This window comes from Cervus elaphus, chromosome 1 (assembly GCF_910594005.1).
Source record: "Cervus elaphus chromosome 1, mCerEla1.1, whole genome shotgun sequence".
NCBI classification, from domain to species: domain Eukaryota; kingdom Metazoa; phylum Chordata; class Mammalia; order Artiodactyla; family Cervidae; genus Cervus; species Cervus elaphus.
In genome coordinates this window covers 51773358-51785437 of record NC_057815.1, presented here as the reverse complement: position 1 = coordinate 51785437, position 12080 = coordinate 51773358, and the positions used below count along the sequence as shown (strand labels likewise).

The 12080-nt window shown below is 48.3% G+C and overlaps 1 protein-coding gene and 1 pseudogene across 1 annotated transcript in view; both read left to right on the top strand.

The window, feature by feature from the left end:
- Positions 1-12080, top strand: part of SPON1 (spondin 1) — a 302372-nt gene that overhangs the window by 269504 nt on the left and 20788 nt on the right. Inside the window, exon 7 of the mRNA XM_043902562.1 lies at positions 11545-11609. Coding sequence (XP_043758497.1) covers positions 11545-11609 — 65 coding nt within the window. The remainder of the gene's footprint in view (positions 1-11544; positions 11610-12080) is intronic.
- LOC122694183 lies at positions 6107-11526 on the top strand (annotated as a pseudogene).

The following is a 12080-nucleotide window of genomic DNA, read 5'->3' as shown; positions in this document are numbered from 1 at the left end:
TTTTACACCCCATGTCCAATCCACCAGCAGATCCTACTGCTTCTCCCTTTAAAATAATGTCTTGCATCTGACATCTTCCCACCCCTGCCATTGCCTTCTCATGATCCCATGTCACCTGACTGGCCTCCCTGGATCCTGCCTGCCCTCCTACAGTTTACTCCCCCACCATAGTCAGCAGAATCCTCACTGTCTACTCAGAAGCCCTGCAGCAGCATCCGAGCCCCATAGCACTCGCAAGGGTGCCCCTAAGAACCCCTGAGAGGGCAGTGAAGGCCAGAGGCTTCCTCTAGCTTGTCGTTAATTAATTGTTTAATTAACTAATCCATTATTCCTTCTTAATTATCCCCTGTATCGCTCCCCAGACCAGGCCAGTGCTGGGGACAGAGAGGGGAACACAGTCCAGCCCCTGCCCCCATAATGGCTCCCAGGACTAGATGGGAACTGTCTTCAGAGGAAGGTGGGGAGGGGGAGACAGGGAAGAGGAGCAAGGGATATCAAATGCTGCACCTTTAAGACACCCTCCCCCCTGCAGAGTTAGAGCCAAGGCCCTTACAGGTGCTGGCTGGGCTCTTCCTCCCCGCCTGGCTCCAGCCCGACTTCCTTGGAGCCCCCGCCTGTTGGGAGCAGACAGCCCAGCTTAGCCTGCTCTAGCACAGACAGGCCCCATCTACCCCTTCAGCTCCCTGTTGAATCGGAGGAGAGGCAGACTTCCATAATCCTAAAGGATACATGAAAGTCCAAAAGGGAGGTTAAGCCAGGACTGGCATTTTGGTCACCAAAGAACAAGCTGAATTGATGCCTGTGGTAGCAGAGGCACACGGAAGGCTGGCCTCTCCCCCAGGTCATGGGGTGATGTCCATCCTAAGCTTACACCTGCCAGAGACAGGTGTGGGTGCACGGGCAGCGGGCAGGCCCAGGCGGCTCTCTCTGATGGGCCCTTCCTCTCCTGTGTCAGAAATGCCAAGCTGCTTTCACAAAACCATCTTGTGGGAAAATTATTATCTACGGGCATTATGCAATTTTCCCATCGGAATTACAGGCTGTGTTTGAAAAGAAATAAAAAGAAATTGAATTTGAAATGCTTCTGTGAAACCACATCACCTTCTTGCGGGCCTGTTAATGGGCTTCAGATACCTTCTCTGGCTTTGAAATAGCTGATCAGACAGTAGCTTGTGATGGCAGCAGCTTCTGGGGTGCAAGGTGGGCTCTCGGCACTCATTAACAGTCAGCCCAGGTCACTGGGGTGCCTGTCGGAGGCAGACTCAGGACCTTGAGGCTCACTGCGGGTCCTAAGGAGGCCCTATCCCTTCCTCTTCCTCTTGTCAGCGCCAGGTCTCTGGTTGGCACTCTTCACAGCTCACCCAGTGCCCACCAGCTCAGCGCCCACGTCCATTGGTGTCACTTTACTCAGCTCTGGCTCCACCCTGTGCCATAGAGTCCTGGGACTCAAAAACACACCAGATGCTTCCTCAACACAGCCTCTCATTCAAACAGCAAAGACTGGGACTTTCCTAGTGGTCCAGAGGTTAAGACTTCTCTTCCAGTGCAGGAGATGTGGGTTCGATCCCTGGTTGGGGAGCTAAAAATCCCACTTGTCTTGTGCCCCCCAAAAAACCAAAACAAAACAGAAACAATGTTATAACAAACTCAATGAAGACCTTAAAAGTGGTCCACATTAAAAAAAAAAAATCTTAAAAAAAAAAAAAAGCAAAGATTGAGAATGCTCTAAACACTGATAGTACAGCAGTGAGTGGGCAGAACAGATAAAGCCTTTGCCCACAAAAAATGCCGATTCTAGTAGGGGAAGATCCATGGTAAAAAGTAAGAAAGCAAAATGCATGGGATACTGTGTGCGTGAAGTCACTTCAGTCATGTCACTCTTTGCAACCCTATGAATTGTGGCCTGCCAGGCTCCTCTGTCCATGGGGATTCTCCAGGCAAGAATACGGGGTTGCCATGCCTTCCTCTAGGGGATCTTAGTATACCAGATGGTGACAAATGTTATGGAGAAAAGACAATCAGATAAAGTGAGAGCAGTGTGCCAGGTTGAGGAAGGGGCAGGGAATTGCTATTTTGAATAGTGTGGTCCGCAGAGGCCTCACTGAGAAGGTGACATTTGAGCAAAGACCTGGAGGAGGCAGGGGAATGAGTGCTCTCGTATCTAAGAGGACATCTCCCCAGGCATCTCCCCAGGGAACTGCAAGTGCTAAGTGTGCCTAGCATGTCTGAGGAGATGTCCAGGTGGCTGGAGCAAAGTGAGCAAGAGGGGGAGTAATAAAAGAGGAAGCTGGTGAGGTAAGAGGGAGGCAGAGCAGATTATGAGGGGCCATGGCCCAGGTCCCCATTTCCTGTGCAATGTGACGCCATTAGAGGATTTTGACCAGAGAAATGGCATCATGCAGCTATTGCGTGAAGAAGAGCCTGGAGGAGGGTGAGGGAAGAGGCAGAGAGACCAGCCAGGAAGCCGTTGCAACACATTTAATCCCAGCTAATGATGATGCCACGTGGTTTGGACCACGATGGGGCCAGGGCCACAGGGAGGTGCAGTCCAGCCCCTGCTCCAACAACGGTGACACACAGTTGTTGGCTCAGAAATGCGTTTTAGAAGAGCAGTTGACAGACGTGCTGAAGGATCGGATGTGGAGTGAGAGAAGCACCAAGGCTGATAAACTAGAAGGATGGCTTTGCCATTTAATGGGATGTTTACAATGAGAGAAGCCAGATTTGGGGAGGAGGGCATCTTTCCTGGTGGCTCAGACAGTAAAGAATATGCCTGCAATGCAGGAGACCTGGGTTTGCTGCCTGGGTGAGGAAGATCTCCTGGAGAAGGGAATGGCTACCCACTCCAGTATTCTGGCCTAGAGAATCCATGGACAGAGGAGCCTGGTGGGCTATTGTCCACAGCGTCACAAAAGAATTGGACACAACTGAGTGACTAACATACACACAGGTTTAAGGAGGGGCAGATCAGGACCTTGGTCTCAGACACGCTGAATTTGAAACACCAGTTCAACATCCAGATGAAAGTGTTAGGTAGTTGGTATACAAGCTGGAGTTCAGAGGCTGGGATGAGGTGAAGATGACAGTTTAGGAGTCTTCCGTATATACATAACTCACATTTTAAAGCATGGAACAAGAGAAATCGCTCAGGCAGTGTGGATAGAAAAGAGAAGAGCACTGAGAGCGTGAATCCAGGGAGACTTCAGCGTTTGGAGAAAGATGAAGAGGGTCAGCACGGGAGACTGAGAAGGAATGAGGTGAGGAGAAAATGAAGAGGCAGCAGGTGCTAGACCAGAAAGTGTTTCAAGGCGGAGGGAGTGACCAGCTGGGTCAGATGGTCATGGAAGCTACAAGCTGGGCACTGACCCTTGGCAGGGAGAGAGGTGAGTCTCACTTCCTGTGAGAAAGGGGGACCGTTTGCCTGCCTTCCTCAGAGGACTACGGTACGACCCACAGGAGACCACGGGCAAACTGGAGAGCACCGCTGAATGTGAGCTGTCTGTTTTTATTTATGACCCACTAAACCCAGAACCTGTTGAAATGATGGGAGGACGTGTTAAGCACAATTGATTTTAAAGATGCTTCTGGCTCCATTATCGCCTCATAAAAAGGCTCATTTCCTGCTGCTCCTCACGAGGACACTCACGCAAGGATGAAAAAGTCCCCCTCAGAGGTGGAAGCCATCAGGACTGATATTTTTTATGGGTGGTTAGTGGAAATTCTGGGAAAGGGTAGAAGCAAATAATGGAGCCAAACACTGCTCACGGGTCTTTATGCAAGATGACAGGTGCCGCCCTTCCACAGGGAATCGGGTGACCCTGTGCCTCACAGCAAGGGCTCCGTGGAGAAAATGATCAACAAGAGGCAGCCACGGTCTCACTGAAAAACAAGCAAAATGGGGGGGGGGGGGCGGTGAGAGGGGGCTGGAGAGAAGGAATCATGAGGGAAAGTGGAAAGAGCGTGAGCTTTGGAGTCGGGCACGTCTGTATAGGAACCATGATTACTGGATGGTCTTTACAAGCCACTTGACCTCTCTGGCCCTCAATTTCCTCATCTGCAGAAGGAAATGGTAGCGATTCCCAAAGGTTTTCCTAAGAAGCAAGCCAATACATGGGGAAACGCCTTTAGGGACATTGGTTTCCCTTCCCTTTAGTAGCAGCACTCTCCAACTCAAGGACACTGTCCTTCCCCCTCTTTGGCACAACCAGTTCTCAGGACAGCATTAACATGAACAGTATTGTGAAACTGTTTGAGAATCCTTCCGCCTCCACCCCCACCCATGAGGCTGCAATTTTCAGCACTCAGGGTAGGTTAGGACATGCCCTGAAGGACAGCAGAAACACGGTGGGGGTGAGGAGAGGGAGGAATGTAGGGGGGCAAGAGGCAGGTGTGGGGTCTCGTCCAAGAGAGCCTCCCCTTCCTGCCCCCTCCACCTGGGTTCACAGGCCGACAAACGTGGTCTCCAGAGTCAGGCTGAGGTTTGAACTCTAGACCTGCCATTGACTAACCTGTACCTAATTTGGCCAAAGAAATGTGTTTCTGAGGATTAAAAAGTATATACCTTCCTTGTGGATGTGTTCTAAGAATTTAATGAGATACTGCGTGCTAAAGTTGCTTCAGTCATGTCTGATTCTTCGCAACCCCATAGACAGACAGTAGCCTGCCGGGCTCCTCTGTCCATGGGGTTTTCCAGGCATGAATACTGGACTGGGTTGCCATTTCCTTCTCCAGGGAACAAGATTCTAGATATCGGGTAATTAGCAAGGTGCCTAGCACCTAGAAACTAGATTACTGTTGTTGTTGTTTCTACTTGTTTCGGTTCCTCCTCTGTGACATGGGTTGCATCCCATTTCTCTTCTTGCTGTTCTAGGGCAGGACCTGCGATGGTGAGGAAGTTTAGCCTCATTGCTGCCCGGAGCATAGAGGGCCTTAGAATGAAGAAGCAGGTTGTAGTTCAGGACTGGGGGACAAAGGCAAAAGACAGGAAGGTATAGGAACAGAGAGGAGGTGAAGAGTGAGGCAGGGTGGAGGGGATACCCTTGCCTGTTGCTGTGAGCACGGCTGAGACAACCGAGCCTTCCTGCCTCCAGAGCTGTCTCTGGAGGGCATGGAAGGTCAGTGCGGGGTAAGGTTTGTTCAGACACCTGCCCTGGGCGCCCCAGACTCACGTTCTGCCTCTCTGCTCTTCTCAGACTTGACATTTCTTGATATCTGTGTGATTTCTGCCTCTGACTTGTCCCAGACCTGTTTCCACACCACACAAACCCCCCTTTCTCCAAACCTGACCTCAGCCCCTGGCCTGATTTAGGCTGTGTGATTCCCATTTGGTTCATGCAGATGGAAGTGTGAGCACAGCTGTAAGACCATCACAATATGTTTACAAAAGCAAAATGAAAGAAAGCATCCCTGTGAAGGTGGACATGAGTACCCTGTCCTTTCTTGGAGGACTTTTATTTTAATTGGCATAGTTCTGGGAAAGTGCTAACATCATGCAGATGAGGTGTGAACTGTGAGTGCCCTGAAATACTTTGTTTGAAAATGGTCCTGTGGGAGATGGATAAGGGCTGTAAGGATTCTTGAAAGATCCTTTCTGGGCCTTAGAGACTTGTTAAAGGAGTTCTTCATTTAAGTCTGAAGTTTGGGTTGCTTGCTCTGAATTTAGGTCCTTCCATCTTCAGAATGTAAAATACCTGGGGCCCAATGCCCCCATCCAAGGCTCACCCAGCGACATGAACCTTTGAGTAAGGGGACACTCTCCTGAGGCTCCACAGCTTTGCAGCTGTCAATGGGCACTCCATTCTCTGTACTCAGGTGGTACAAATCGCTGGTACTAATACCAGCGTGGCCAAAATGTGAATAAGAATAGGGATTTATCTTGTGGTCCAGTGGCTAAGACTTCTCACTACCAGAGCAGGGGACCCAGGTTTGATCCCTGATCAGGGGATCCTACATGTTGCAACTAAGACCCAGTGCAGTCAAATAAATAAATAAAATACAAATGAATATTTTTGGTGGGAGGGGGGATCGGGATTGGGAATACATGTAAATCTATGGCTGATTCATATCAATGTATGACAAAACCCACTGGAAAAAAAATAAAAAAAAAAAAAAAAAAAAGAATAGTAACTAGTATTGATGCTAATACAGGCACAGGGTTAGCACATTACTTGAATTATGTCATTTTGTTCCGTGCAGCAGATACACTTTTTAACCCAACATTTCAGAGATGAGAAAGCTAAAGGAAGTCAGAGTCTCACTAAAGGACTCAGAGCTAGTCATGGTGCAGTCAGGGTTTGAATTCAGGTATAATAACTCGGGCTTATGTCCGCAACCATGCTACTTTCCTGCCTGCTGGACTAGTAAAGATGAAAAAGATTGATAGTATCCAGCGTGCCCAAAGTTGTAAAAACATTGGCACACACACATACTTGAAGAACTATCAGTTGATACAGACATTTGGAGGACAGTTTGGTAGGTGCCACCAAAATTGTCAATTGGCTTCATTGTTTGATCATTCTTGTTTAAGTTCCTATGACATAGGAACTTAAAAACAAAGAAGTACATTCACAAGTGTTCAATAGAGCATCATGTATAGAAACAAATATCCACCAATAATGCCAGTTAAATAAGAGAACATCCATGCTATAGAATTCTACACATACATTAAAAAAAAAAATGGTGTGGCTTTGCTTTTTCACCAGTTTACTAAATATCCACAGCACTTGGATTTGGCCGTGAACAAGCCAGACTCTCTCCAATCCTGAAGAGCTTTGGTTCTACTTTAAGAAAAATATTTAAGGACTTCCCTGGTGACACAGTGGCTAAGACTCTGCACTCCCGATGCAGGCAGCCCAGGTTCAATCCCTGGCCAGGGAAATAGATCTCATATGCCACAACTAAGACCAGGTGCAGCAAAATAAATAAATGAAATAAATATTTTTTTAAAAAAAGAAAGAAAAATGTTTAGTTTCTCAAATACATTTTTCCAGACGGTTCCTGAGCTCTTATTTCATTGGATAACACAAACAGTCATGCAGATGGTATGTAACCATGAGATGAAACAATTGACAGGAAGAAGCTGTTCTAAGGCCTACACAGATGGACAACCATCCTTGGAGCCTCCATGGCTCTAAAAGATACAGATGGAATGCCAGTACCATAAATAAACGCTCATGGAGAGCCTCAACAATTTCTGAGTTATATACTACAAAGGCAAAATCAATACGTCATTAGTTGCAACTTGACGACCAAGGTTTCATTGTAATACAGGGTATGTCTGCAGGGCCAGCCAGCTAACCTAGTGGCCCCTTAACTCCACCCACATTGATTTTTTTTTTTTAATTTTTATTTATTTGGTTGAGCTGGGTCTTCCTTACTGCATGTGGGCTTTCTCTAGTTATGGGGAGCGAGCGCTACTCATCGTTGCAGTGCGCAGGCTTCCCATTGCGGTGGCTTCTTGTTGCAGAGCACAGACTGTAGGCGCGAGGGCTTCAGTTGCGGTAGCTTGTGGGCCCTAGAACACGCAGGCTCTAGCAGTTGTAAGGCTCCACAGCATGTGGGATCTTCCCAGATCAGGGATCAAACCCAAGTCCCCTGCACTGGCAGGCAGATTCTTATCCGCTGCACCACCAGGAAAGTCCCTGCTTTTTTTAATAAAGTATTTCTTCAGGGGCAAAAGGACTATCACCAGACAGTATCTCATGACTTGGATCTCATGCTTGGATTTCTTTTTTCTTAGTCTTGACCTGGCTTACCCTAATTTGGGGATCTCAAACGCTCTCAAAATCAACAAAAGGAAAGCTCTGATGCCATAGGTACCGACAAGGAAAGTTTTTCATGATATGATAGTAAGGGGAAAATGTAAAAATCATAGTGCAGAATGAGATTTCAATATGATGCAGTTTTTGTGGGAAAGGTTGTATCTAATGTTCATGCACACACACACAAGCACGTTGTACCTAAGTATAGTAAAAGATCTGGGATGATATGTACCACACTGTAACATTCTGGAGAGGGAGGTGGCAGAAGGCAGGATAGTTGCTAGAGTGGAATGCTCAGCATTTACACTGTGCTTCTGTGATTCTAAATTTTCCCACAAAAAGCATGTATTATTCTGAAATTAAAAATCAAAGAAAAAAGCTAGATGATGCAGGCCATGTAGGCAAAACTTGGGAATTAAGAAATCACCGTGGATTCGGCAGCAGGTAGAGGACGTGGTCAGGGTGGCCATGGTTGCTGGGTTGGTGTGGAGACTCCTTGAGCAGGTCTGGTCTGCTGAGGAGCAGTTCCCCCAGACCACACCGGCCACACTGCAGGTGACAGTTCATGAGGCTATAAATCAAGGTATGGAAGAGGAGACGGAAAGAGCTGGGAAGGTATTTTTACTTGGGGAAGAAGTTGCCCTATACGATGGGGTTAGTTGAGCCTGTGGAAGGATCATAGATACTCCCGTATCAGAGTCGGATTTTGCTGGAATTGCTGTAGGTGCAGTTCTGGCTGGGTTAAGGCCCATTTGTGAATTTATGCCCTTCAGTTTCTCTATGCAAGTCATTTGCCAGGTTATAAACTCAGCTACCAAGACCTATTGCACGTCAGGAGGCCTTCAGCCGGTGCCCTTAGTCTTCAGGGAGCCCAGTGGAGCCCCAGCAGGCGTAGCTGCCCAATACTCACAGTGCTTTGCTGCCTGATATGAGCACTTCCCAGGCTTAAAGGTGGTCAGTCCCTGGAATTTAGAGGATGCAAAAGGATTTATTAAATCTGCCATTCAAGGTAAGTCCAGTGGTGGTGCTGGAGGTAAATTGATGTATTAAGTTCCTTTTGAACTTCCCCAGGAGCTCAGTCAAAAGATTATATGATCCCTATAGGAAAAGCCAAAATAGAAAGGCAAGGTACACATGCAACCATAGTTTCTCATTCAAGACCTGTCAGCCACTGCTTAGAAGCTCAACAGTGCTATCTAAAGAGGGACTTGAATATGAGCTGATAAATTTGCAAACCATCAGACCAATGGACATTAAACAATAGAAACCAGTGTCATGAAGACCAGTCACCTTGCTATTGTGGAAGGAGGCTGGTCACAGTTGGCAGTAAGAGCTGAAATCTGTGCCAGGGTGAGGGAGGGTCCTGTGTTCAATTTCCTGGATGTTCCTACAGTTTGTGTCACCGCCACTGATGTCCCTGGGCCTTATGCAGATTCTAGAAGACGACTCTATACCTCAAGTTAAAGACTTCATATTTACAGTAAAGAAAACACTAAATATCTAGTTTGGACTTGAATTTCAGGTCATTGGAATTTACTTAAAATACTTGCTGACACTTCATCTGGACTGTCCTGTAAGAGCTTCTGATTTGTAAAATTATCTCTAAAAGCAACAACAGATGTTTTTGTACTGGGAAGAAGTTTAAATGTGTTTGTAGAAAAGTTCTCTACTCTCCTGCCTAAGTTCCACACTCTTTTGGTCTGCTACGCAGCCAAGTTCTCTGAATAAGATTGATGTACAATTTTACCCTCTTGCTAGAAGGACAAGGTTTAAATGCAGCAGAGTCCTGATGAAAGATATATCCAAAAAAGGATAACTTAAATGTAAAAATAAAAGCATACAATCTATATTTGCTGTTAGACTGTTTTGATGAGGAATAAAGGAATTCCTACTTTTAAAGGAAAAAAGAAGTCAGCATGGAAGTTATGGGGCGCTGTTGCAGGGCTTAGGCAGGCAGTGAATGTGTTCAGTTTTGCACCGATGTGGAGGGTGGTCTGGGGAAAAGTAAGAAGATTGCTGGGGCAACCAGTGAGGAGACCGTGGAAGGACTTAAGAGATGCTAAGACTGTGAACACAGTGGATCTTGGAGCCTGGCAGCTGTGAGGGGGTAAGAGGTGGAGAGATGCAGGCAGCCGGGGGATGTGCTCAGTTGGGGCTGCTGGAGAAACAGCCATATTCTGGGGGCAGCTGAAGAAGTCAGTGTGGGTCACGTACTAGCTGAACACAGGAAACCCCGATCATGGGGTCCAGCTCAGGCCTTCAGGAGACAGGTCACCTCTCACATGTGACTTCACGTCGGGCAGTTTCCCTCGGTCACTCAGCATATGTGTATTAGGAGTAACTGAGGGATACAGTGTCAACAAATAAAACAGGAGAAGTGTCAAATGCTCTTTTGGGACTTGGAAATGCTCTCCCTGCAGACCTGTGAGTGTGGGGATGTTTATGTATCCACAGAGTGTTTCTTTTGACCAAAAGGGGGGAAGCTTGAGCTCAGAGCAGGCTTCGTGCTTCTGAGGAGAGGGGTTACCCGGGGGGCCTCATCCACCCAGGATGGTCAGTAGGTGCCCAAGCCAAGCTGAGTTACTGTCCCCTCTAAAGCATCTCCCACCCACCCCCAACCCCTTCCCTGGCTGTGGACTAGGTGCTCCAAACCAGAGGCTCTTTATAATCTTTGGGCCTGAGCCTGGAGGCACCTCTGACCTCCTGATTGTATACAGTTCCCTCGGGGCTGTGGGATTTTCTGGGCATGGTACCCACCAACTAAGGAGAAGTTCACCAATTCATTCCAAATATGTGCTAGGTACCTACTGCCAGGAACAACTCCAAGGACTGAGGCAGAGCCATGGGCAAGCACAGCCAGTCTCCACCCTCCTGAAACTCAGAGACTGTTCAGTGGGCATCAACGCTCTTCCTGCCCTTGCCGGTGACATTCTGGGCTTTTCTGTGGAGCATGGGTGGTGCTGTCTGAGCACCGCTGGGCCCAGGCCGGGGGAAGGCAGGCTCTGGGATCAGCTGAATCTGCTCTGGGGAAACTCCCACCAGAGCTGAACTTGCGCACCTATGGATGCTTACACTTTGAAAAGCATACAGAAGCCCTCAGCCCCAATGTGTTATTGAAAATAAAAACCCAAACCAGCCTCGAAGTGAAGCTAAGCAAGATGAACAACATTCTGATTTTTCTCCCCCATGTTGGTGATTAAGGCTTTCCTTCCCAACGTTAGTTACTAGATTCTTCCTCAAAAAATTCTTTTAGGTTCTCAAGCTTCAAGGGTGCCCTACACACTGCCCAAAGCAAAATAGAGCAGGATGACATGAGTGGCCCAGGAGCGTGGGGCCCAGCTTCTCTTTGCCCTCCTTGTCCAAGGGAGTCAGATCCAGTGTGTGTAGTCTCATGAGGCTGTGGGGATGCCACACCTTGGGGTGAGGTGTGGCTGGAGCGGACCCTAGTCAGCGCCTGGACGCGGAGGGCATGAGCTGCCGTCCAGTCTGGACACAGTGTGGAGGGCAGGGCAGAGCCTGGCTCCCAAGGGGAAGGGTCTGAGATGGAAACCTTAGGTGTGGCTCAGGGGGCCCGTTGGTGTCCAGGTAGCCTGGACACAGCCCCCCGGCGCAGGACTGCCAAGACTCCAGGGCGCCCCCACTTGGGACAGGCTGTCTCCACACCTGGGTACGTAGAGGCTCCGCAGCAGGTGAGGGTGTGGGGTGGACAATGTCACCATGTCAAAGCCGTCCTCTTCCCTAAGCCCAGCTCTCCTCACTAAATACCTGTGGTCCTGTTTTACAGAGTGACGAGGTCCTCACCGTCATCAAAGCCAAAGCTCAGTGGCCAGCCTGGCAGCCTCTCAACGTGTAAGTAGCAACAGGGCCCTGTGCAGCCCCGGTCCCGGCCTTGTACTTGGAGCTGCCCGCCTACTGGCCACCGCGTGCCAGTCAGGTTGTACAAGTCAGTACAGCCTCTTAGGTGAGGTGCGCTGCCCGCTGCCCATGGGTAGAGTAGCAAGTATTTCCACTCCTCAGGGAATGCGGGCTTGGTATCTGTGTCCCCCATGGCTTTACCACCACAGAGTACCCCAACATTGAAGGTGTTAAGAACACAGTTAACTATAAGACATCAGGGGGAGAATTCTGCACTAAGATATAAAATTGAGGGTCACCAGAGACATTACTTTGCCAACAAAGGTCCGTCTGATCAAGGCTATGGTTTTTCCAGTGGTCATGTATGGATGTGAGAGTTGGACTGTGAAGAAAGCTGAGTGCCAAAAAATTGATCCTTTTGAACTGTGGTGTTGGGGAAGACTCTTGAGAGTCCCTTGGACTGCA